Here is a 27,459-nt window from a genome sequence, read left to right as displayed (position 1 = left end):
TTTAAGAAGCTTAAAGAAATCATATATCAAGGTCGTTTTTTCTCAGCTTTCACAAGATCCAGTATTGCTTCGAACATCTGAGTTGAGCATCGAAGATTGATTGGTTGCAAAGACAGCTGATTGTCTTCCTGGAATTGATGCAACAAACGCTCAAACAATACCGCAGATAAGTATGATATTGGTACACAGGAATAGATCCATTGGAGACCTTTTTCGTGCTATCCACAAACACATTGAACATTGCCTTGGGGATGCGTCGACCAATGAAACCACAATGATAGCCCGCCTCACATCCCGCACATTGTCCATCAGAAGTACAATATGCTCCGTCGTCAAAACATTGAAGAAGTTTTCTTAAACGAGTTGCCTTCACCATTTCCACTCCCTTTTCCTTCCATCATTGGCACTGATGAGGTAATCTCTTGATGACAGGTGATTTTAGTTGCCTTTTAATCCTCTTGTCCATTTTCTGTACAGCATCTTGCTTTTTCTCTTGGTTTGTTCCCTCAATCTCCATTATCTCATCTGTTGCTCCAGTGTCATCCACTCCCTTGCCAGCACAAGTCTGCTGGCTGTTCGTTCCCTGTTCCTCTATTTCAGTCTGCTCCACAGAGTTACTAGAGTGTATCTTTTCCTCTACCCGAGCCTGATTTTCCTTAACTCCTCCAATGTTCGGTTTGTACATGTTGAGGTTTTCACTTGCTGGGGTTTGGGAGTTCATAAAACTATTACCATCATTTTCCTTTCTTGTCTGCCTCCAATTTCTACTTGATGCTTCAGCCTTTCCAGCACCTGTTTTTTCCTGTCCTTTTCCTTGGATTGGCTCAGGTGTTTTATTTGGCACCAACTCCCCATCCTTAAACCCCCATACAACTTTATCCTGCCTACCTCTACCTGCATTCTGCCCCTTCCGTGGTGATCCTTTCCCCCAATTTGCTCTGAGCCAAGGTCCATATTGATTATCAGATAAACTTTTCTCCACTGTAATGGGAACCTTACAGTTCCTCTCACTATGCCCTATTATTCCACATCTGTAGCAGAAGTCCGGACATCTTTCATACTTGAAACTTATCCATTTCAATGCTCCTTTCAGCTTAACTGTGGTACCTCTGAGTAAAGGTGATGTTATATCTACTAGGACCAACAGTTTCAGATGTCTTCCTTCTTTCCCTCCCACCTGAGGGACTATAACCTCTTTTACTTCCTGAAAAATGGAACCTATTTTCCACCCAACTTCTTTAGAGATCCAGTGCACTGGTAAGTTCCATGCCTGTACCCATAGGGGGGCCGTCCTAAAGGCTCTTTCGTCCTCCTCCACACCTTCGTACCACTCCTCCATCACTAGAACTCGGCTATCAAATATCCATGGTCCTCCATCTAGAATCCTCTCTCTATCATCTGTTGAGGGGATAATAAATTGGAACATGTTTGGTCCCAGCACCATGACTACCATCCCTCTGGGGTAACCCCATGCCAGGTTAGCAAAGTTTTTCACTCCAACAAAGTTGACTATTTTCTCTCCTACTATCTTCCCCACCAAACTATGCTGACACTCTTTTATACCTTTATCTACATCATCCAGATCCAGAGCAGTCCCTCCTAACTCCTTTTCAGATAATGCAAATTTCTGCATAATATCTGCTAGTTCCTCCGCCATGGTGCTCCACAGGAATACTCCAGGATACCACACACGATTATTAACAAGAAGAAAACTAAACCAGAAAACCACACACCCTCAGATGGAACAAAATGCTAACTGGAAGACTTAACTATAGTCAGCAAGCTAATATAGAAAACTGAAACAAAAGTCAAAAAAACCACAGCTACAGACAAGGCTCATTAGGAAACAAAGCTTCCACCATACCTGTCACAAGCGCTGACAAAGACGAGTGGTAAAAGTTGAAGTTCTGGTTCACCAGTGAGCTTCTGGTTCAATCCTCTTAAGGAGCCAAAAGATCCTCTTATTCCAAAGTCATAAATGTGTCTGAAGGTAAGCTGGTTACTGACCACAAGATCCAACACATTAGAGCTTCCTTAATTTTATCTCTAGATTCATGGCATAATGGTTTGTGGCGGGCAGAAGTTTGGAAAATCAAGGTATGAAGTTTTGAAAGTTTTGAAAGTTTGAACTTCCACAATCGGGTAGACAGGCTCGACTCTCGAGAGGAAGAAAGTGGACTCTCGGAAAGAGGGAAAGACTGTTCAAAACATGATCAACTTGGTTAAATTTATACATGCGTGCCTGTTTACTTTTGCATGGTTCAGAAATAAAAGACGAGTGTTCAATGGCAGATTACATGAAATGATGAAAGGGGTGACTCGTGAATGTTTTTTTTTGTCAAACTTCAACTGCATTATATAAGGGTGACTCGTGAATGTTGAATATAAATATTTTGTAAGTTTTAAAAAGAATGGACATTGAATTTTTCTATAAAGCAAAAGTGAAGTGGGGCAAATATATAGTATCAGATCAATATTTCAGGAGGGCAAGAGAAGAACTTCGTACACAAATTATGAAATTTCATAGACCTATTTGCATCCAAAATTTGCCTTCATCTCCATTTCAATGTCCTCAGTTTCGAAAGAAGAAACAAAAATGACCACTTCCACTGCAGGCAAATGCATGTGGATGCAGATGGAACCTCTCAAGTGTCGCATTACTATTAAGGAATAAAGTCTAAGGTATAAATACATGCAGATGTATACCTTACAAATCACAATCAGGTTCTGTATAAACTTATAGAAGATGTTAAAGCTATAAGGAAGTAGTAACTTTTCTTGATCCTTGTGGATGCTTGTTTTTTATATCCAAAAAATAAAACTTTTAATTGAATAATGTCACGTTTAACTTGAAAAAAAAAAGGATTTTAAATTCTTAGTTTTGATTGATCAAAGCAGTGATTTCACAAATGAATTTGAAACCATTTTCTCAAAAAAAAAAAAAAAAATTACTTGTCCAAACAACGTAATTCGCATACAAAAGATTTCAAATAAATGGATTTGAAATGTATGCAGAACAAATCCATGAATCCAAACACAGCTTATGATAAATATGTTTTCACCGGAGTACATGCTGACAAATATAATCTTATGCAAAAGTTTCTAGTATTGGTCTCTAAATACGCATTTTCAACCAATTTTTTTTATCTTTTCGACTCTCTTTTTATTCTACATACATAAAATGAAAATAAACTACAAGAGGGAAAACAATAAAAATAAAATTTGCTCGATAATTGTAATTTGTTCATCCATGTGACGTTTTCAGGAGAAATGGGTACCAAAAAAGCCAGTGAATTTATGCATTTGGGCCTCGAACGTTAAGTTTAACAAAATGAGCCCAAATTATTGCACGAAATTGAAATTGTTAGGCCCAAAACCAGACGGTCCACGTTCCTACTCGTTCCCTTTATTATGTCGAAATCAGAAACCCTAGAATTCGAGAAAGCTGTTCATCCTCCCGGCACGATTCGCTCGTAGCAGACCTCTCGGCAGCAGCACAAGAAGAAGAAGAAGCAGAACTAGCCATGGGTAATCTCCACAACCTTCAAGTTATTGATCGATTCATATGTTAATTGTACTAGGATTCTGTAGTAAGCTAGCTATTGAATCGAATTTTTTAAGGTTTTGGCACTATTAGTTATTGATTTTTTGGAACGACGGCAGGTAAGGTTCACGGTTCATTAGCTCGTGCCGGTAAGGTGAGAGGTCAAACTCCGAAGGTGGCAAAGCAGGATAAGAAGAAGAAGCCCCGTGGCCGCGCCCACAAGCGGATGCAATACAACCGCCGCTTCGTCACCGCCGGTAACTTTATCGTTTCTTGTCTCTTTATTTATTATGCTTCATATCATTTGTACATGGCAATTACTAGGGCAGAAATTAGAAATTAGAGGATGAATTTGTTATTTCTGCTAAGTTTATTGAGAATTTTGTTGCGACTGGCTGAGATAATATGCCTACTAGTAGAATAATGAGCTCCAGCTTCAACAATGCGGGTAAAAAAAAAAAATTCTTATCAATCTAGACTCACTTGTGTAAAAGGTATTTACCTCGGAAATATTAGTTTTCTTACTATAGGGATTTATTTATCATGTTAGTCCTTTTTCATTTCCATTTGATTACTTACTCTATGCTTTATGCTATCAAAAGTTTCTTAATTCAATGATTATATTAGAGAAATATGTTGCAGAATGGCTAAACGTTCTTGTTTCTTACTTCGACGGGTTTGTTTGGATTGTTTCATATTTCCCCAATTTTATTTGCTTACATCATCTTTACAATTTTCAATACACCTTTTTATCTTCCCAATATCTTTTTATCTCACATACATCACATCACAAAAAATGCTACAGTAAAAATATCTCAAATAATTTACAATCGATTTTGTACTAGTATCATACAGAAAATGCACATTAAGTCTTGTTTAAATTTGTGATTGCCTGCAGTTGTTGGCTTTGGAAAGAAGAGGGGGCCAAACTCATCAGAGAAGTAAACATGAGGATTGAGGCAGAGTAGTTTTAGTAGGTCGAATTCTGTTTTCGGCTTCCCGGGTTTTGTTCTTTTGATAATGTTATAATACTGAGTTACGGACTTTAGTCTACTTACTCTCAAAGGCTTCGTTTTTGCTCAATGTCCAATTCTGGGTTTATCATTGTAAAAGCAGGTTTGTTAAAACGTCTTAACATGAGATTGAAGGAAGGTTAACTTGGTTAATATGTGATTGGTTATCATTGTATTGTTGTAGCATAAGTGAATGGGGCGCTTAAATTCGCTTTTGTTCTGCTGCACTTGGATTACCTGCGATGGCTTCCCTTTAAACCCCAATAAAAAGGGGCAGGAAAAAATCCATTTGATAATGGATGAAGGAATGGACAAAGTTCCTAGTAATCAGCCTCTTTTTTTTTTTTCGGTTTAATAATGCTATGTCATCTACAGAACAGGGAGCGAATGCAATGGACATCTGAATTTCATTGTGCGCTTGTAGAGTTGCCAATTGAAATGTGTCTCTAGTTGTCCAAATACTTTTTGTATGTCTAATCAGATAGCCTTTGTTCATGCAATTGCCTTGAATTTATGATCTTTGTGTCAAAGTAGATTTCATGTGGTTATTTTGTGCTTGAACGGCTGAAGCACAAAAATCCTCTGTACGACATTATATTCTTAGGGCTCTTATTTATGATAGATTTTTGTATTTAACTGGACTGTTGCCTGGATGAGTGAGTTCAAACCTCCAAATTACTATTTGGGTGGATATTACGTGATTATCACCTGTATGGTAAATTTGGGTGATTATTATCTACCATGACTTAGTTGAAAACTCTGCCCAAAAAAAAAAAAGAAAGAAAGGTTCCAACCACTTCTCGCTAACTCAATTTTTTTTAAAAAAAAATTGCAAACATGATATACAGTATTCAAATTTTTTCTTCATTCTTTATGATGTATCACGTACGTCGTGTGCCTCTATTATGCCCAAGTATTAAAGATGTGATGATGGAATTTCTTTCATTAAATTACTTCTTATCGTTAACCCGCAACGCAGATAATTGAGCTTTGTAATTTCCCATCTCAAATTTTAGATTTCTGAAGCGTTCTGAAATTGAAGAGGACGGTAAGTTATTGTGGCATCTCTTTTCTGGTCAAAATAAGTGAGGATTCAACTTTTGTTGGCCTCACGAGAATAATCCTTCTAGTCCATGACTAAAAACGTGAATGGCGAAACAAGGAAATGTGACAGTTTTAGAAATTTGAAATGGAGCCTCGTGGTTACGACGTACGAATACCAAGAAAATGTGAGATTGGAAAGGTCGGTGTAACCCATCATTTTTCAAGTATGTGTTTTTCCTCTCTATATTCTTTTATCATTTGCTCTAACTTCTTCATAAAATAGGAAGAGAATGGGAAAAGAAGAAAAAGAAAAAAAAATACACATTAAGTTGCCCAGACTTTTTGTCACTTGGAAATTGGCATAGATTGCCTTTTGAGCTGTTGTGTTGCCTCGTGGTTTTGGTGAGTGGAGTATATTATATACGGTGGGGACTCAGGAGCCGTGAAATTTCCTAAAGAAGAGACAAACACTCTTCAGTCTTCATGGCTGTTGCTTTGATGATTAGCATAATGATACACTTGTGTTGTTAATCACAAGACCGTTGAATCAAACTCCGCAGCCCGCTGATTTAGGAACATGCAGTTTCCTTTTCCCTTCTATTGAAGTCAAGGTATCCTAATGAACAGCTACAAAGTTAACAGCTAATTTCCAAGAAAGAAAAAACAATTGTTTATTTGCATATGATTATTATTTTTATGTGTGCTCTACATTTTATCTTTGAACCATTGAGGTTTTGCCCAACGGTTGAATGTGATAGATGATCATGCTTAAATTGCTCAAAATAACTGGCCTTGTTTGAATTATGATTTTTTACAGAAAAATTTTTACGTTTTTTATAAATATATTTTTTAATTATTTTTTTATATCACATACATCAATTTATCACAATATATATTTTTTTAATAAAAATTCTTAAAAATAGCAGTTCAAGCCAGCCCATTATTGAGTTTAATTCTATTGCAGTACCAAACATGGGCTTGATGCTCTAAGAACAGTCGGCAAAATTTGTCTTGTTTGATTTGAGATTTTGAAATTTTTCCACAGACATTTTGGATTATTCCGGCCGTCTTTTAGTAATAACAAGACAAATAGTAAATACTTTTGGCAGTGGAAATTTTATCCTTTTAATATAAAGTATTTACATTTGTGCAAAATGGAGCTATCAGCCTGCATTGAATGCAGTCTTTCGTGGTCTCGCTGCAAAGTTCACAATTGTGGACAAAAGATTTTGGAAGAAAAATAGATAAGTTGGATTTGGTGATACAGTAAAATTAGTTAATGCTTGCCAGTAAATCACTAAAACCCCATGACGCAAATTTGTACTATAAATAGTTCACAACTTTAAGCCTGGCACGCAAAGGATTCTCAGCAGAAAACATAATATGAGCATTTTGGGAATAGTTTTTTGAGAGTACTTTAACAGTTCAAGTTTCAAAAATACAGTAGTAGTTCTACTGTTCTACACTTGTAGACTTATATCAGCACAACTATACATTAGTTTCAGAGTAAAGTAAGAATTCCTCCACCACATTTGTTAACTTTCAAATTATATGTTTAATTTTAGGAGCTGATATTTTGCTTTGATTAGTGTCGTAGCTTATGACAGTTTGGCCAATATTACGTAGTATTGACTAAATCTTATACACATTGATAGTGTATATATTATTATTATTAGATTTATGATATATGTACAAAAATTAAATTTTAAATTAAATTTATATATAATTATTATTCTTTCAACGATAATACTTAATAGTGTATATATTGTTAAGTGTAGAAAAGATTAATCGTCCTGTATTAATATGCAACACTACCATATGAACTTTTTGGAAGTACCATATGAGCATTAGTAAGTTGGAAAAAAGCTTCTTTTTTTTTTTTTAAGCTATTAAGTTGGGAAAAAAAAGATGGTCAGCAAATCTTTACATAAGATTCAGACAAAAATGTGAACTTGGAAGTGTTCAACAAAAGTAGTACACATTTATTCTAATCACAAAACTCAAAGCCTACTATGACCATTAATCCTTTCTTGTGTGTTTCTTGGAGAAAGTTTACTAAAGAAGAAAGTAAATTAGCACAATTATACTTACAAATTCACCCATTCTGACCCCATGTAGTAGTGACAAAAGTATATTTGATCCATGACACCACAATTTAAATGAAGTCTTTTTGAACACAATATTCCATTTCACAGCAAAATTGTACTCCTGGCCCTTTGCTTAGCAACCTTATCAATTCTTTTTCCGAATCCCAATATCAGATAGCACCTCTTTACTCTTCTTCCTCTAGGACCCTACCCCAAAACAAAGGCAAATCCCCCCAAATCCTGTCATTCCAAACAATGCCCATGCCCCCTCAGTATCCCTAGACACTCGTGTAAACGGTCTTATATTTATTTTCACTAACCCCAAAACCATTGAACTACATAGATAAAGACAATTTTACCATCTCCTAAATTCAAGCTCTCCAATTTTGTCTAGCATTGCCAAATGGGTTGCTGTTTGAGCACTCAAAAAAAACCGTCCAAAGATGGTGACAAATGTGGCGGAGCTTCCCCGCCGAAGCCACTGCGGTCACCGCCCCGGGCGGAAGAAGAAACTGTGAAAGAAGTCCTTGTCCTCTCTGAAACTCCCATTCCAAAACCTTCTGTCCCAGACGTAGTAGACAAGAAAAATGACCGTTGTAAACCGCCGGAAAATCAAGAACTGGAGATTCAAATTCAATCAACTGCTGAGATTAAACCAGCCAAAGAGTCGACGGTTGTGATTAAGCCAGCTGAAGATATTATCTCTGAAGCGTCTGAGCAGTCGGAGCTGTGTAGTTTCACTGGGAGTTTCTCCACCACGACAACTGCTACAGCAATGGACAAGAGGGACGATGGAGAAGAAGTCAACCAGAAGTCTCCAGTCAGGGTTCGCCGGAAAAGGACAAATGCCGGAGATATAGCTGGAGCTAGGGAGAGGAGTGTCAGATCGCCGGCCAGACGACCTCTGCCGTCTCCGGAGAAGAAGCCTGTTGTATCGTCTAGGCCGGCGCAGGGAAGGGCGATGGCTTCTCATCGCAGGAATGTGGGTGGTGGAATGGGACCACCGAATGGTCTCCGGCGAGACGCCGGTGAAGGTTCAGCTCGACGTTCGAGGTCTCCGGTAACACGTGGCCAAGTGGGTCCTCGTCAGAATGTGAGGTACCGGAGTCCGGGGTTGAGTGAAAATGGTCGGGCTGGTGGCCGGTCGCCGGCGAGGGCTTTAGATAACGTCGTTAAAGTGGAGAAGAGCAGCGACGATGTCGTATTGCCAGAGAACAACAACACTGAGAGACGTAACGACGACGTTTCAGGGGAGGCTGGCGAGTCCCTGGAGAATCCGCTTGTTTCTTTAGAATGTTTCATCTTTCTATAGCTATTAAGCATTATGAAGTTCCATGAAACGCAGTCGTTTAACATGCTAAAGATTCTATACTCTGTCGTTTCAGTGCTTTTTCTATTTGTCATTCCATGCCATGGCAAAGTCGATTTTTGTAAATATATTATCTTATTGAGGAGCATAGGATGTCATAATTTTGGAAAATAGACATGAAAATTCACCCCAAAACTGAAAATTCCTGATATTGATTTTTTTTTTTCAAATTGAGGTCCAAAAGTCAATAGCGTACATTTAGATGAGGTGATGTACCTACTCCTAGTTCCTCGGTGAGATACTGAGATGTCTGATAGGACAAGGGTTGGAAATGACTTCTTGTTTTGCCCCCTATTGTGGTGGAAGATTGACTAACGAAAAGGTCATTGCTTTGCTTTATGGGCTTTCATGCCAAAATATAATGTGAGGGTAGGCTGCATTTGCCTCAAATTTTGCTCATTACAAATTGAAATTACCAGCTCTTTTCAAGTAATAATTTGTTCTTGAAGAGGCAAAGGTTTAAAAACTCATGTTCCACTTCATTTGATTCGAGAAGGATTTAACAAGTTAAAGTGAAATCCCGCTCAATTTCTCTTGATTGAAATCTCCAAAGAATCCCTCTTTATTGATGTTTGAGATGTACAAGAAAGTGAACAAAAAGATCAAATTCATTTGTTGATATTGGAGATGCACATGAAAATCCACCAAAGATGTGAAAATTCTCTTTGTTGTGGCTGGTTTGGTATTTGAGGACCAGACTCAAAAGCAAGTGATCCCTAATATCCCTAATCACTAATCCTAATTCCCTATTGGGATGTGTGATAGATAGGACAATAGCTTGGGGAGAAACTTCTTGTGTTCCCTATTTGGGTAGACAATACTGTGGTAGGAGGTGAGAGCACAATGTGCCTTTCCTTTGCTTTTTTTTGGCTTGAATGCCAAATTGTCTTGTGAAGGTGGGTTGCATTAGCCTCATTATTCATTACAACTTGAAAATACAAGGTGTTAAAGGGGGAAAAAAAAAGAAGAGGTCTTCAAAAATTCCAATTTATTCTTGAAGAGGTAAAGACAAAAAAAATTCTCTAACTCAACTTCATTTCAGTCAAGAATGTGGTAAAAAGTACAAGTAAAACCCCCACCCTTTCCTTTAAGTGTCTGTTGATAAAGGTATCCAAAGAATGGTAATTGTCATGCAACTAGCACAATTCTGGTCTTCAATGTAGAAGAAAGGGTTGTTTGAGAATTATTACTACACATGAAATCATGGCATTGTTAGCAAAGATACAACGTTTTAAGAAACTGGAATCTTTCATTAGTTTACATTCAAGGCATTAAGAAATCCAAGAATTACTAATAGGTAATTGTATCATGCTAGTAGCTTTAATTTTCTTTTTCGGGTTCCATTTCATTATCTTGCTTTTTTTTTTTGGCCCTGCATAATGTAGAAACACATGAGGCAACAGAAGCCAAATGTTTTTCTAGACCCCAGCTTTGTTGTCTCTTAATAGCATCCACTGAACCTGAGAAGTTTTTTTTAATTATTATTTATGCACATGAATAGCTATTTAGTACTACTTTTCACAAATGTTTTTCGGGGGACCCTTTCTTTCTTTCTTTTTTTTTTTTTTTTGATAAACAGGGCATTTCTTTATTCTCCTTAAGGTTGTAATTATGTATCAAATTCTAGACTTATGCATCGATAATTGATAATTTTTTTGTTGTGGCCTCATTTGGATTTTGATTTTTTGCAGAAATTTTTTATATTTTTTGTGAATACATTTTTCAATTACTTTTTTATCTCACATATATTAAATCGCTACAGTATATTTTTCTATAAAACTCCAAAAAATAGCAATTCAGACGACCATGATTTAGATTAAAAAAAAGGCCTATTCCACTTAATTTGAACCTTTCATGTTGAGTTAAGCAGTTGATTGATCTCTCATTGAACCAGCAAACAGCTGTTGGTATAGTTCTATTTCGGTTCTTAATGTGCATTGATAAATGGTTTGTTGGTTGTCACCTAGTTATCATAATAATTGTCTTGCAAACATTTGCTGGCGCTTAATGCCATAATGAAAAAATAACATGTTTTGTTTAATTCTTGGTTAGGACTTAGGAGGTAACATTTAAGTGATTTATTAATTTTCTTCTCCTTCTTCTTTTTTTTTTAATTTGGCAGATAATCAGAAATTTCGTCTAATATTAGTAATGGTGAGATGGTATTTTCACTTTCTCCTTCCCCCTATCCTTCTAAAAAATGGAAAAAAAAAAAGCAGTTGTTCAAGTTAGGCTCAACTAAATCAAATTCTCTTCTTTCTTCTAAAGAAAATCAGAAGCTTCGTTCAATATTAGATACTGTAGATAGTGTGTCCTTTTCCCTTCCGGAAAAGGAAAAGGACAATACAAGAAAAGCAAAAATGTCCAAACCTTACTACCTACAAAAAATGTATTACACAAAAGTTCATTTTATCTCAAAGCATTCAACTTTTAAATCTTGTGACACAAGAAATATGTTTGATTTTGTATTATCTATACTAAAATTAATCAATGAAATTACACAAATATAGCACTATGTACCTCAAGATGACCAAGCTTGTATAACAAACCATGCGCCATAGTTTCATTTTTCCTAGGTTTCCTAGTCATAGTTTTCCCCTCTCCTAGAGTTTTCCGGTGGGTTTTTTTTTTTTTTTTTTTGCAGAATTTTCTATTTTGTTGTTAGATCTGAGGTTTTTCTCAAATTTGATTGTCAGATATGGAATTTCTTAGGTCTATCTCGACCGATCTCACCCTTAATATCAGATCTTGAAAGCAATTAATCGAAATATTTCGCAATCAAGGCACGCAAGATATTGGGGTTACAAATGTTTTATCTATTACACCCTGATTTTTAAGTACTATTGGAGCTCTACAATGTTTTTTTTTTTTTTTTTATCAATTCTCTACATTTATAATATCTGTTTTCTGTTCTTTGAATCTACTGTATCTGCGTACGCGATATAATTTTTGTCATTAGTGGAGATTTAATGAAAGTATAATATTTTATCTCAAAAAAAAAAAATTGCGCCAAGTTCATTCAAACAACTCATATAATTATACACCTTGTACTTCTTCTGCATCATTCAAAGAATAAGCCCAGAAACATGAGAAATCCATAAATCCAAAGATGGTTGGACTGACTTGGATTCTTTCCTTCTTATCCAATATGTTAGCCAGTGCAGCAGCATTCATGAAAATGGGGCAGTGCTAATGCTGGATGTTATGTTATATTTTGGTGTGCACAAGGCTACAAAGTTAAAGCAATAATTGTTTCCATATTTATTCAATTTAAAAAATGAAGCTTGGTTGCATTCTGCACAAAAATAAGCCATCTGTGTTGATTTTGGCCCTGTGCATGCCTAGTTACCTACCCATTTTTGTGCACAATCGTACTATGGTTTGAATTTGGGAAATTTGAAGTCAGATTGAGATACAATTGGTTCCACTTATTTCCTATTGGACTTGCATGTGTTCGTTTTATTTAGTTGAATAGCTAATAACTAGAATGTCTGGAGTTTAGACACCTTATAATATTGTATCCTACTTACCATCTACTAGTTTCTGTTTCCCTCCTTCCAAGATTTTCAACGAATGTTGTACCTGAAATTTGAACCAATAAAGGGACAGCGAAAACAAGAAATTCAAGAGCAAATAACCATGATCTTCCATGAGATAGAAACAGAGCCCAACAAACTAAAAAAACCTTTTAGGGCAGAACCTGTTTGGAAAAACTAGCGTGCACTGTACATGTAAAATGATACAAGCACACAAATTGCGAAGAGTTCAATTTTTTTTGGATTAAAGTTGATTTACACGTCTACAGATTCTGCAAAGGCTTGAGTTTGTTGAAGAGCACAAAAATCCCTGAACAATCTTGTGTTCTTTCTTGAGCTTTGCTTTCTTCTATTTACTGATTGATACGGCTATGCATTGAAGTGTTTGAGGGAAGCAGATTATGTTGATGGAGGGGCCGTGCGACGCCCTCCATGGGACATGGTGCTGGAGCTGGATGAGCAATGAAGGTTGGGATTTCTTCTCCAGGCATCAGCACTGATACCCCTCTAGCATAAATACTCATCTGTAAATGTAAATAAAGTAAATTAGAGAGCTGCTCTGTGGACAAATCTGAAGACTGAAATAATAAAGTTGAATGATTCAAGTAAAAGAGCAGATATAAACAGGAAAAATTCCTTCTTTCCCTACAGGCAAAATCCTAGTGCAGACTAATGGCCAGAAAACACATAGGATGCGACCTTATCCGTCTGATGCACAGTGGATTGCGCTAACTTATTTATGGGAGGAGTTTTTTGGGATGTACCATGTATTGAGAGACAATTATCATCTCCTTCCATGCACTCCCTACCAAAGAAAAGAAAAGAATATCCTGTTGTTTGTAATTCTCTATGTACGTGTGCGCGCTGTTGTGAGGGCAAGGTACTATACATGCAAAAACAGAGAAAATGAGTAGGAAATAAAAAGACAGAAATAGAGTTCAAGGAAAGCAGATGCTGCGGAAGACATCTTAACTTTTAATTAATCCATTAAAATTTTGGATAAGCAAGTGGTGTTTAAATGGCTACAACAAATTCAGCGCTACTACAAGCAAGGTGTGTCCAAATGGTAAGAGGTGAAAGGTAAGGAGACTGGAAAAGGACAATGAAACATATGAAAGAAGAAGTTGCAAAAGGAGCAAGAGCAAGGATTAGGTACCACTCGAGGATAACAAAAAAGTTAGCTTTACTTAATGATCAACTCAATCACATCATAAGGGGTGCTTGGGAACATCAAAGTTGCTTACACAGGGCAAAGTGTCATAGCAGATGGTGACACAATTCCAGTCTCTAACAACCATCCCCAAGTGGAGGTCCTGGCTATTGTTGATAGCAAATATACAAGCAGGAGACTCTTTTGTTGTGTTTCCAGATAATTTTAGACCTTGTAATTTATAAAACCTAACTACCATACTGGTTCTAATGACAAATTTAGACAATGTCACATGCTTGTGACAAATAGAGGACCTACATATCCCAAACAACCATGGGAAAAAAAAAAGACAGCACTATACAATGTCCTCTACCAACTGTATTACAAGAGAAAATCCTATATAGGTAGCTTCACAGATCACTGAATATTGAAATTAGTTAGCTACCACTTAAAAGTTGAAAAAGGAAACTTCTGCATGATTGATATGAAAAGTGATGCTAAGCTTTTAATAATAACAATGGATTAATAAATTGAAGAAGTTGCCAACTTTAGTAGACATGATCTGTTTTGATTTGTAAAGGCAAATCAGATATTACTAAATAAATGCAGCACACAAACTAGCAGTATCCTTTTCCATTCCATTGATAGTTTGAGAAGTGGAAGTTGCTGATTCTAAGAACCAATAAATCAAGGTGGTTGTAACACTGCCCACTAAGAATTTTTTATAGGATATTTGATATAGTACTACAGAATAAAGCCCACACAAAATCCAAATTATCCCACTCCTTTTCCAAGGAGATCATGGAACGTTATGTCATTAGCTTAAGCTAAGATACGGTAGACCACAACTAGTGACAGACTATGCTCAGCACTGCAAACCACAGTTTTAACCACAATAAATAAAATAAGAGAAAAACCAAACCTTTTCTAGAGAAAAATGTCGGGTGATTAAATTAACCGGCAAGAACCAGTCTTTTTTGTAAAAAGAAATCACAAAGAAGTGATCTGCTGATGCTATGTCTTTCTAAGCCAATGGGTCGAAAAGTAAAATTCTATTCACAAAACAGTGCATAAATATAAATTCTCAAATTAAATATGTCTATGGTGGTTGAATCACATCTAAGTAGCATTAAACCAGAGACATACCAACATGGGAGTACATAAGAAGGCCTACTATTGAAATCTTTATAGAGCATGTAATATAGAATCACTGGGACCCTGATTGCAACATCCTTGTCTGTTGGTTGTTTTCACTTTAGAACAACAAATCACATCTTGTAAGAAAGTAATTTGTTCCAACTTTGGCTTTGCATCCTGTAAAGCCTATAATTACTCAAGAAAAGGTGTCACCTCCAAGTTGGGAATCAGCTATAGAAGTTCATCTAAATTACCTTATCATCCCTTCTGGTCTAGCGCAAATGCAGTTATCTAAGGCCTAAGGCCCAAGACAAAGCATTCTGGGGAAGGAGAATAAAAGGTCATATGATTTAGTGAGACAACTTTTTGAAACAAGAAGAGCTAAAGGGGTAAAGAAAAGCAAGAAACAGAGAAAAGAAAGCATAAAGAAAAATGCACTTCTAATTTGAGTATGCATGAAATCATGATCTACCAAATTGATGGTCAGTTATAATACAAATTTATCAGTATCACCAAAATCCTAGGCTGTTAAGCCATAGCATCCAAGCCGGAATGGGCTAAAAATATTTTACTGAAGATGTCACATATACAAGATACCAGAGCTACATCCGACACCAACCAAAACAAAACGCCACTTTAATCAATATTCGGCATATTTCATTGAAAACCAATGCGAAAGATCGAATCATAATCAGCACAGTGTCTACTAAAGCAATCATGATTAAGATCATATAAGTCAAATGGCATTTGAAGTTAGCTATAATTAGACTAAGAGAAAGCAATTAACTGCTGAACAAAGTCAGTTTGTACTGCTCATGGAATTTTAACAAGACTTGTATAAAATTCTTTTTTTGGGGTCAACAATGAAAATTCATAATAGATTTTCTTTTTTTTTTTTGTTAACATCACCGGTTATATTGCTCAACGAAGAAAAAAATTCTATACATGTACAAGGTGAATCAAAGTTCAATTAATTTCTTTAATATTAAATAAAATCTATACTATTCAAGTAGATAATTCACTGATCACTCATAAAAGGGAAAAATATATATTGACATCAATTTGAAAAGCAAACCACTATAGAGAAACCATTTACAACCACCAAAATATGGACTTTCTCATACCATAAAAAATTATTATCTATTTTGACATTTATTTCATAACAATTTGCATTATTCCCATTAAATGCTCTAAGGTACGACAAATCTTCTCTTCCCCACCCCCTCTCTCTCTCACACACACTTAGACAGACAAAATCAGACATATTTTTTTTAGACATTATACACAGGACCCATCCTTAACCAACAACAGAATTACTAACAATTTGTGGAAATCAATCTATCAAGCCTTACTCCAAAACAACAATAATCACAGTCAAAAAGCATAAGTATTAGCTATAATTACAGCCAGAAAGAAAAATTTATCATCACAAAGTTAGTAACCCCACTCATTACACCTCAAACACCATGAAAAAAATACACTAACCACTAAAGGCCATACTACCATTTTCCAACTAAAAAATGATTAACAAAATTAATCCACTAATCTTTTCCTTAATCCTGGAATAAAAACTACGAACCAAAAAGCATATGCATAGAATTAGATAAACTTTATTAGCAAGATTTTTTTTTTTAAAAAGCTTACTTTTGGAGATGGGTAGTCGAGCTTTCCATGAACCCTCGACTGTGCCTCGAGATCTGACCGGTTCTGGCCACCGGCGGCAGACGATCTTTGCCGGAGAAACCTCTCGAAAATGGCCATGATAAGAAACATGGATATCAAAATAGCTGTAGCAACGAAACCAAAAGAAACCGCATTAACAGAATTATCAAAACTCCTCCAAGGATCATCTCTTTCCACCCCACCACCACTGCTCACTGCGGGAGCTATACTTGGTGGTGGTGCTGCAGCTGATAATATTCCCATTATCAAAAAAGGTTGAAGAAACCCAAAAAAAGGCAAGAAAAATGGGATCTTTTTCTCATGGTGCTGATGTTATGCTAGCTTAGTGGGGTTTTCAGCATGTTTAGTGAAAAGGGATGGTTTTTCTTGGGTTTTTTCAGGGAACAAAGGCAAGAAAAAATGGCAGAAAATGGAGAGAAGTCAAGAAACAGAGAAAGACCCAGTGGTTGTTTTGTTGAAACAGAGACAAGGTTGGTGTTGGCTGATGAAAATGGACAACTTTTTTCAGTTCTCGAAGTGGGAGGGAGTGAGGTGATCAGGTCAGGGGAAACTTTCAAGGTTATACCCCAATAAGAAAATGTCAGAGAGCAGAGAATGGTCAGAGAAGGAGAGAGAGTGCTTTGGGATGGGGTAAGAGATTTCAGAAATTTGCAGGAGTTTCTTGGTTTCCGTTTAGAGTTGAGTTATTTTATGGCTAGTTTCCTCTTGATTTCTGGGGATTTGGCTCTAATGTTTGGGGCCCTTAGGGGATGAGAGTTGATTACATTAGATTACTAATAGGATTAGATTTGTTTGTTCTCTTCTTTTTTGTTTAATTTTAAGAGGATTATGGATAGCAACCTAAATAATATTGCAAATATATTATTTGAGATACTATAGAGTATGTTGTTGGAGCTTAGATACTGTGATGATAATTCTATGTGGCCAATGAGAGCTAGTTTAAGAGTCAAATTTCTATGGGTTAGCAATAATCCCATGTTAAAGTTAGATAACTCGTGATTTAACAGTGGTGACTTTTCTTGCCTTGAATTTACTCTCCCATTCGGCATAAAAAGCTTTAAATATATTAAATAAAATTAAAAACATATGTTAGAAACAAGAAAAAAAAAAGATAGAAGAACCCATCATTATCCTGTCAAATGCATTCCAAACAAGTTAGAAAAAGCTAGATCTATTTTGTGTTTAATTTAAAGATACATTTTGATCACTCAATGAAAATTGTTCATGATCTTTATGAAATTAGGGACAACTTCTTGTGTTCTTAATATGATTAAGATTTGTGAAAATATTATTGTAATACTAATGGTGTACATAAGTTTTTTTTTTTTAAAAAAACTTCAACTGAACACATAGAAGTTTTTCTTCTTTTCTTTAATTAATGATGGCATAAGACATTAGTCATGAGAATGTCAACTAGCTCTCATAAATGGGGAGTTAATTTTCAAACTATTTTTTGTATAACTTTAATATCATCAACATTTCCTCTAATTATCTCACATCAGCAATTTAGATGGCAAGTTTTTGAAATTTTTGTAAAAAAGATATTTCTACTCGAACAAATACAGTATATTTCTAAAGGTCGAAGCATTAATTAATAACTAAAAAGGGTTTTAAAAAAAAAAGGCCTAATAATCTCTCCTCTCTTTTTTCTTTCTTATTTTTTTTGTTTATTTGTAGAAAAAATAAAATGTTTAAACAGTCGAGGCACGGGGTGAGTAAAAGATTGCAGCACCGGTGAACATTTGGGAGAAGATTTTGGACTTTAGGACCACTACCGCAACAGGAGACTGGACTCTGGAGAGGAGGCCCGTGCAGTTAATATAATAATACTACTAAGTACTAGGAGTAATACGTTTGGAGGTCTCACGTGGTTGGAATTTTCTTCTCTAATGTTTCTCTTTCTTTTCTCTCCTTTTCATGGTTTGACGACCTCTGAAATCCGTAGTCTGCACTCTGCACTGCCCGCTGGGTGGGCTGGGATGCCCTTTTGATCCTGATCACAGTCCCACGGCATTCTGACACCACTTGTCCTGATGCTTTGCAGCACACCAACGGTGGATAATTTAGATGGTTAGCCTCCTTAATTTGGCTGAATTAGTGCTCATGCATAGTGGTGTGCATTGCAATCATGTGAGAGTTGAATTGAATTGTTCATAAGTTTCGAGTTTTTCTTAATCGAACTCTCGAGTTTGAATTTAATACGTGACATTTGAAAGTTTACATTTATATTCAATTGAATTTAATTAAATTTGATTGAGTTCAATTAAACTAAATTAAATTGAGATTGAGTATGATATAATGATTTGATTTTTAAGAAGTCAATAACCATGAACTCGAGTTCAAATATTTTAACTTGAGTACCATTCGAGAATTGAACCCTACTTATAAATAATGCTACATACTAGAATAGTGCGTTACTCTGAATCGACACGATTTGATTATATCCTTGCTTGTAGTGTATGCTACCTGTGATCCATAATCACTCGGCTAAAGTGATTAAAAAGTTTAACTCAACTTTTACCTTCCAATTTTTATGTGGAATGAGTGGTACATTGGTATGAACTGTAAATGTTCATTCTTTACTTGATTGGTCAGATTATGTTGATTAAGGTCACATTTTCCCTACAGGCAGATAACACCAACCAAAAAAAAAGAGCGTTTCTCTGGAATATGTCAAGATTCTGAATTAGCTTTGTTTTGAAACAGATAGAATAGTTGAATTTTGTTTTTTACTGCTTTTTTTTTTTTTGGTTCAATTGGACAAGTTTGTATGCATGGCGTTTATATCAAGAGAATTTGAAGAACATTATTACCATTCAAATTTTTGTAAAATTTTCCTGAAAAAAATAGCCATTCAAAATTGGTTATTTTTGGTTCAACATGACTAATAAATACGAGTTTCGTTATTCTCTATGCTCTAAAAATACATAATAAGCACAGCAAAAGGAGGAATACATCTGCTTATCAATAAACTTATTGGCTCAGATAAATACCACAAGAAAATCCAAATAAATAATTTAGGAGGCTTGTCTTGTCTTTAGAAGTCATCCAAACGATTTGTCACGGTCTACAGTCCTATTTTCCACTATGTCTGAAAGCGATTTAAGCTCCTATCGTTTCAGGAAGAAAAAAACAAAAAGAAAAGAAAGCGATTTAAGCGAATCATGATTTTTTACGTATTGTATGGAGATTGGAGGCATATTCCACTAGAATAGACCATTTCTGATGCAAAACATATGTGAAAAATTTGAGATTTTTTTTTTCTGCTAGACATACAGATCGATAAACTGTCAAACAAGGGAGGAGACAAGTAAACGTATTCATGTATCGTTTTCTTCGCTGTGCAACGATGTAATTCACGCACAGATGCTATGCGTCTTGGTCTCATTCGAGCCAAGATGGATTTAGTAACCCTTATTTGATTATCAAGAAAGGGATGGATGCACAGAAGCAAGGTGGAGCAGTTTCTACGCAAAAAAAAAAAAAAAGAAGAAAGAACAGAAGAAGAAGAAGAGGAATTGTAGCAGTCGATGGTGTTCATTATTCCATTGGGCCAACCGGCTTTCTGGTAGGGATGGTCCTGAAAAGTTGATGATTAAGATTGGCCGAAAGAAAAAGATATAAAGCTCAGGTTATTGCATGCACTATATAAGATTATGAGTGAAACTCATAAAAATTTGTTCTATAATTATTTTGTATTTAAAACAAGTTACATTCTGAAGAAATGAATATACATTTTATGAAATTGAAAAAAAACTGGTAAAAATGGTTGGCGTGACAATTATTTGTACCCCAAGTCCGAGCCAATTGGACCTATCTCGAGTCCCGAGAAAGCATTATTAGGGATTTTTTTTTTTTTATATTGAGCAACACATTTTTGATAAATTATCACTATAGTGTGTAACAACTTTTACTCATGTATAAACTTATAGCCACGTACCTATGCCAAGAAAACAAAATATTTTTTTTTTCCATTTAGGATTTCTTGTAAAACTTATTGCCATTATCCTTGTACATGTTCCAAGTACTCCAATGTTTCATGTCTTGCTCTATAAAACAATGTAAAATTTTCCTCCAATTCCATCATAACTGCTCATGAAACTGATCATCAGTGGTCTTGTTTTAGGACACAGGAGTGGCAACAAAGCTCCTTCTCACCTTCTTCTTCAACTGGTTCAAAGCTTCTCCATCCATTTCCATTTACTGATGTATCAAAAACATGGACCTCAGTTCTAGTTCTTGAGTTTTCCCCTGGTACCTTATAGCCTGCCAAGAAATACAAATAAGTCCCTATTGGAGCCATGGTCAAAAACAGCCTTTGCAATGGTGACCAATCAGTTTCTGTACAAATTGGAGCAGACAAATTGTCCAAACTCGATCCACGAACAATAACCCACATATTCAATTTCCCATCATAAAATTCAAGATGACCTTTCCATGCATTCAAACAGTCACCCGAGCTAAAAAGCCTTTCATTGACTGCTACAATTTGATTTGGTGGGATGTCCAATTTCCACATCATTGCCTTGTAATCCCATTTCTCTAGTTGGCAATCAAAAACCTCAGCTGAACTTCTTTCCATGATATATGGTCCAGGGCTACCGTTGTCCCCTTTTTCAGCAAACCCTCCAACAATAAGGATTTTCTCTAGCCATGTTACACCTGCACATTTGTACCTCAACGTGCTCATGTCAGGCAAAGATTTCCATTCATCGAGGGCCGGATCATAAAGCTCGGCTGATGAAATCCCTTTAGCACTGCCAATCGTTGTCTGTCCTCCAGCGACAAAAATCTTGTTTTTGCAAACAGTGCATGCAAAATCAAACCTAGGCATGATCATTTGTGCACACTCCAGCCATAAGTCACGTCGAGCATCGTATTTGAGCACTGTTGGAAGGACTTTCATGTCGATTTCATCGGTAATATTGGAGAAATCACTGGTTGTTTCCTTGAGACAAAGCCGGCCTCCAATGATGTAGAGCATGTCTCCAATGGAAACCATTGAAAACCCTTTCAAAACCTGATTTTGCATTAGCCCTGGAATGGATGTGACCCTATGCCATGAGTTGTTGGAGGGGTTGTAACATTCTATCCAGTTAGAAATATTGGTAACTGAGGTTGGATCCTTTCCGCAAAATGAAGCATACACTCTATAATTGTTTAACAAATTTTGCTGGGATTCCCGGGAAAGTCTTGAAATCGATCCCATAATTGAAAACAAGAAATGGGAAGGAAATTAAAATAAATGCGGTAGTGCTGGAAAGGGATTGGGAAAGGGAGGAATTGATTTTGTAGAATGGATTGGGATTTATAGGATGAGGAACGGAGAATACTAAGGTTATTGAGGAAGTATAGTTTGGATTTATCGAAATGGAAGAATGTGATATATAGTTACTATCATCTAGGTTGGGCAGTTATGTTGTTCATTTCTATGTTTTTCTTGTTACTGATAATGCCCTTTATTTTCTTTTGTTGTGAAGAAATGAAATTTAGGATCAAATTTGGCGAATCACAAGGCAAACATAGTTTGGCATTTTAGCGGACAATTGACGAGGGAATAAGCTGGACAGTGGCAGTTTTCTTTTCTCCATTCTTCTTGCACAAGAATCTTTAGATTTTCAAGTTAAAGACTAATCTTTTTGCTTGATTGCCTTTACGAAAGAAATAGGAAAAAGATGTAGTTATGAAGTAATGATCCGGTAGAAAGTTGGGATCCTTCTGACTGGAACATTTTAAGGTGATCCTAATGACGCAGGGGTCGGAAACTTCTATATGTCCTTGAATTATAATCCAGCCTCTAGATGTGGCCAAAGTACAAGAGAATATCATTCATCCGATCCACCTATTACAAAGCTCTTCTACTGAATCATAGTTTGATTATAACGTTGTATAATTTGATTATATTTGTGGTACTTTTTTTTGACCAATACTATGGTCTTCAAGAAGTGTATTTTAAACTAGTGTGTACCATTTTTTACATATTAATGGAACAAATGCAGGTGCTTTTCAAATACTACAGTTGGGATTGAAGGAAAGCACTATTTGAAATTCTTAATTTCTTTCTGAAAAACTTAATTCAATTAGTATTTAGACACTACAAGTCAAGGCTCAGTCAAAGTTTTCCAAAGGGGCATAAAGCATATCTTAAAAAAAGTGAATTAATTGAATATGGATTATCTACTTTTAATAATGATCAACCTCCTTAAACTCGATCCACAAGTTACTAATTAGATATTTATGACGTCAAGGTTTTGATGCTTAATTGATGTTCTAGGCATCTAAATTGAATTTACTTCCAAAAATACTTGACTTAAGTATACTCTCAGTCTCATTGACTTTGTAGCACTCTTAATATTCCTAACTAGAAAAGGGATTTCACAGACTGCAAGAAATTTCAATATCATGTTAATTTTCTTTACAACTTTTTCCTTGAACGTACATTCTTGTTGCTTACTGCTGTGACATTGATGAGCCATTAGTATCATCGCCAATGCAACCCTTAATTTTGTCTATTTTACACATGGATTTCCAATTAAACATATCTAGATGTATGCAGATAACACAATTGATTAAAGACTAAATATCTATGGAATTCTTCTCCCGACTTTGTCAAACAAATTGTGCTGGACGATTTTCAGCTAACTCATTAATAACATTGGCCTTGCGTTTTCTATCAAAAAAAAAATCAATTCACCGCTTTCTCGGCCAAAGGCAAAAAATAAAAATAAAAAAATATTGTGCTAATATTAGAAAAGAAATATTCGATCAAAAACAGCATCTTTTGTGCTTCGTTCAATGTGGATTAACATTGATGAGCCCAACAAACCAGAATCTCTCAAAACAGACGGAAGAGGCCAATATGGATTTTTGCAATTTTGTCATGATCTGTATAAAAATAGAAACATGGGCAACAAAACAACTGGATGTTGCAGGCCAATTAGTGACAATACTTGGGCCAAACATTAATGTTTTGAGGATGGAAGGCCTGTACTCTCTTTAGAGAGTGGGTTGCCTGGCCCGTGTTGCTGTATATTGGTCTCTCATAAATGGTAACATTATTAATTTTAAGGCTCTTTCTTATCGTGTATTTAAAGGCACAGAATAACCACATTAGACAAAAAGTTTGGTTCACTATAAAAAAAAAAAATTAAATTACCACTTTTCCAAAAAGTACATGCAATCTTGTGTAAAGAATTTACACACTTATGTAGCAAAAGTAACTCGAGACTTGCCTTATTATTTAAAGGCGAACCTCTTGTTAATAATTTGATTTATCTTATTTATTTTAATTCCATAATTGCCAAATTGGTATTGAAAAATTATAGAGACGACGCGTATTAAAAATTCATCTAATCTCAATGTTTGAAACTTTGACCTAGCTGTTTATGACAAGCTTAACCTTTAACTAAAGAGTAAACGCGAAATTATTTGAATTCTTGATTTTAGCTTTTAGTCCTAGTTATGAAGTTTTGACATAAAATAAAAGGGAAAAAAAAGGTAAGTCACTATAGCAAAGAAGAATAAACATAAAAAAAATCTTTTTAAGATTTATATTGGAGTACTAAATTTGTTATTCTTATAGGGGTGAACAAGTTTTGACAAATTTTTTTTTTGGCCGATGGAGGATTTTGAGTACTTATTGGTTACTAATTTTTTGGTTCATAAAAATTTTGTTAATTACACTAGCATTTTATGAACGTTCACAAACCTTTAGCTCACATCTTTCTCATTTGTCTCCTTGTGTATGGGAAATGCTTTAACCACTCAATCTCACAGCATCTTTACACCTAAGATTTTCAAACAAAAGAAAGAAACTAAAATTTTACTATATTCTTTTAGCTGCAAAGCTTTGCTTCCAAATAAAGCCTTTGAGTGATATGCTTTCTCCAAAAAATGAGAACAACTACTTGCCAATAATATATGTATAATCCTACTTACGTGATTTTTATTTTTTATGACAGAAAAACAAAAATAATGAAAGAAAAAAAAAGCCAAACAAAAGGAGGGAGTTTTTTGTTGTGTTTTTTTTTTTTTTTTTTTTTTTTTTTGCGGGGGTGGGGGGGTTTGGTGTTTGAGGGGAAAAGACTACCAACCATGGAGGCTAGTTAAGGTCGTAGGGTTTGGAAGCCTAAAGTGATTGAAAAGACTGGTTTATGCCTAACAAAACAATGCCGGCTATTAATGTCTCCCAAAGCTTTCCTTGAATTGCAAGTGTTGGAGTTTCTGTGGCTTCCAAAATATCACCGACAGCAAAGTTGATAACCAGACAAATGGACCCCTTAGACCATCCATGCCCACCAGAGTCATGTTATACAGATGTGCGTTGTTCTCCATCACTGGGGCTTGAGAGAGAAACTCAAGAGGAATAAGACACCTACGGTTGAGAATTCATATTGTCAATTGCTTTTAATCTTCAGATAGTTTTGGAATGGTTTACTTGTAATAAAATTAAAATAAATAGCAAATTATGTAGAAAACATCAATGATTAGGAATTTAGGATAGGGTTTTGGTGGTTTCAGTTTATTTTACCTTTGAGGGGCAGGTTTGATTCCATGATCCAACGTGAAAGTCACTTTCTTTTGCATCAAATCCTTCATGCATGATAAATTTTTCTTTTCTTTTCTTTTCTTTTTTTCATTTTTGAAGTAGAAATCGACCTCGTCATCAGAAACTGTTTTTAACAGTGGAAGTACTGGTCCAGAATCTAATCATCGGATGCAAGAAATTCTTCACGAAGCAGGTAATGCCTAGTGATGTTGGATGCATGCATGAAGATTAGTCAGATGGTTAGAATTTCGATAAACCACACATTTCGCAAGAGTTGATTACTAAGGATAGGATTTGAAATCTCAATGAACCATTCTAAAATTTTTTTTGCAAATAACTCAATACTGTATATGTTTTAACTTGACTTTGGAACATTCTTCATACTTGTTAACTTTATCTGCTTTTTGGATCAAGAAACAGAACAAGGAAACCATAAAAACAGTCAAAAAACAAAAAAAGCAAACAGAAGTAGTAATTAGTAATAAGTTACTGGATACCACTGAAAGAAATTTCAAAAGGGTTCTACTGGATTTCCCCACAAGATGATGGAGCAGTAATTTTCTTGATATTATATGTGGTGGAAAAGGAAAACTGTCTAATTCTTTTTTCTTTTTGTTGCTATTTTTGCATGGTTAAGCTGCTACTACGTGGGCCATTTTCGTTTTTCACGACGTCTTTTATTATGCTTCTCATAGGTCCATTTCCTCCAAGGAGCTGGGGCATGGGCGGTGGTCAAAAGGTGGCCATTTTTTCTTGAAATTTCAGTCGTTTCACAGTACTATTTTGTTGTTTCAAAGCACAAAAAAAAAAAAAAAAACAAATTCAAAGAACCAGAGTCATCCAAACAAACGACAATCTCCCCTTTAGAAGCACCTTAGAATAAAATTTTAGTGGATTTTTCTAATGGTTTTTTTTGGCCTAATTAATGATTTTACATTACTAATATTTCAAGGCAAGGAACACGTTTATCATAATTACCTTGATTAACATATTTCTGTCATGTAAGTAATGCTCAATGATCATTCGTAAACTTTTAGACACATTTGCAAAAATTTTGATTTAATAGCATTCAAATCATCTTGGATTAACTTGATGATTGAAATTTTTTTATGGGACCGACAAAAGTAGTATTCGGTACAAAATAGTCAGCAACTTAACTCTTGAGTCCAAGAAATCGACTGAGATATTGATGTCTGAAAAGATGGAGGTTTGAATGACTTTACTAATTAAACAGTTTAGTTAAAAGTAAAAAAAGAGAACCCGAACAAGAATAAAGGTTGAAAGAAAAGTTGCAGGTGGGAATACATAATAGAAAATGATACCCTGGTAGAAGCCGCAAAAGAAACAGTGGTCAACCAAGGTCGTGATTCATGTGTTTTTGATGATCGTGATTCATGTGTTATGATTCAATCATTCTCTACCAGACATAAATAAATAATAGCAGGACAAAACCATTAATATCGGCCAACATATTGAACTTGTTTTCGGTTGCTTTAGATTTTACAAAATTTAATCATAAAAACTGATTATAAAGACTAATAATCATAATAGCAAAACCTACTCTTTGAGTGATTATAAATTTTAAATTTTTTTGGATGATCATTAAAAAATTTATAATCAGAATATAAAAGTAACCAAGAACATAAAAAAAAATGATTATCCAAAATCAAAATTTATAATCAGTTAAAATAATTAACTGAGAACAACCCTATTATGCCACATTATTTAGAGTGCATTTTAGTTATTGGGTATTTATCCTCTTCGGTAACATCTATCAATTAATATTTGTCATATCAATCCCTTAATAATGATGTTTGAACGTCAAGAAAATTGAGTTTGTGTTGGGATCTAAACGCGTAACAAATGACTATTGAAATATCAAACATAACAATTTAATGACAAATAAACCAAAAGCATGAAAGATAAATAACACACAAGTTTTAATGTGGTTCGGTTCCATCATTGAACTTATATTCACGGAGAGAAACCCGTTCTTTATTATGAGAGTAAAATCCTATACAATAATACAATTTGAACCTAAGTTCAACCCTTGTATACCATCTTTCATCTCTCAAAAACCTTCTCTCACCCCATGTGTAAGGTTACATGTCATTCTTATGTGTTTCTTGTGTACCACTTTATAATCTGCCAACCCAGTTATTTATAGAGAATATTATTTGACCAAAAATCAAATAACAACAGGAAACTAATGTTAATTCCTATACTTATACAGAATAGGAAATAGGTTCTAAATCCTAAACAAAATAGGAAATTTCTTGGCTACTTCTTCAAATAATTAAAACTAATAAGTAAACTAAAAAAAATTAAAAGAAATCTGACTAAAAAAA

General features: G+C 35.2%; 4 protein-coding genes across 4 annotated transcripts; 2 read left to right on the top strand and 2 right to left on the bottom strand.

The window, feature by feature from the left end:
• The first annotated feature begins 3,444 nt into the window (after window positions 1-3,444).
• On the top strand, window positions 3,445-4,772 carry LOC113783150 (40S ribosomal protein S30). Its single transcript, XM_027329212.1, has 3 exons — window positions 3,445-3,528; window positions 3,664-3,801; window positions 4,443-4,772. The coding sequence occupies exons 1-3, from the start codon at window positions 3,525-3,527 to the stop codon at window positions 4,487-4,489; spliced, it is 189 nt and encodes a 62-aa protein (XP_027185013.1). The 5' UTR covers window positions 3,445-3,524; the 3' UTR covers window positions 4,490-4,772.
• Window positions 4,773-8,091: 3,319 nt separating this feature from the next.
• Window positions 8,092-9,000, top strand: LOC113783166 (neurofilament medium polypeptide-like). Its single transcript, XM_027329231.1, has one exon. It carries the CDS (start codon window positions 8,092-8,094, stop codon window positions 8,998-9,000), a length of 909 nt encoding a protein of 302 aa, XP_027185032.1.
• Window positions 9,001-12,709: 3,709 nt separating this feature from the next.
• On the bottom strand, window positions 12,710-17,259 carry LOC113783373. The gene is made up of 2 exons (XM_027329491.1): window positions 16,525-17,259; window positions 12,710-13,117 (listed from the first exon to the last, which is right to left on the bottom strand). The coding sequence occupies exons 1-2, from the start codon at window positions 16,804-16,806 to the stop codon at window positions 12,947-12,949; spliced, it is 453 nt and encodes a 150-aa protein (XP_027185292.1). The 5' UTR covers window positions 16,807-17,259; the 3' UTR covers window positions 12,710-12,946.
• A 3,412-nt stretch (window positions 17,260-20,671) lies between these two features.
• On the bottom strand, window positions 20,672-21,772 carry LOC113783165 (kelch-like protein 1). Its single transcript, XM_027329230.1, has one exon. The coding sequence runs from the start codon at window positions 21,770-21,772 to the stop codon at window positions 20,672-20,674; it is 1,101 nt and encodes a 366-aa protein (XP_027185031.1).
• Window positions 21,773-27,459: the final 5,687 nt, after the last annotated feature.

Source organism: Coffea eugenioides, chromosome 9 (genome assembly GCF_003713205.1).
Source record: "Coffea eugenioides isolate CCC68of chromosome 9, Ceug_1.0, whole genome shotgun sequence".
NCBI classification, from domain to species: domain Eukaryota; kingdom Viridiplantae; phylum Streptophyta; class Magnoliopsida; order Gentianales; family Rubiaceae; genus Coffea; species Coffea eugenioides.
The sequence above is the reverse complement of the archived record's forward strand: the minus strand, read 5'-3'. Positions and strand labels throughout refer to the sequence as shown.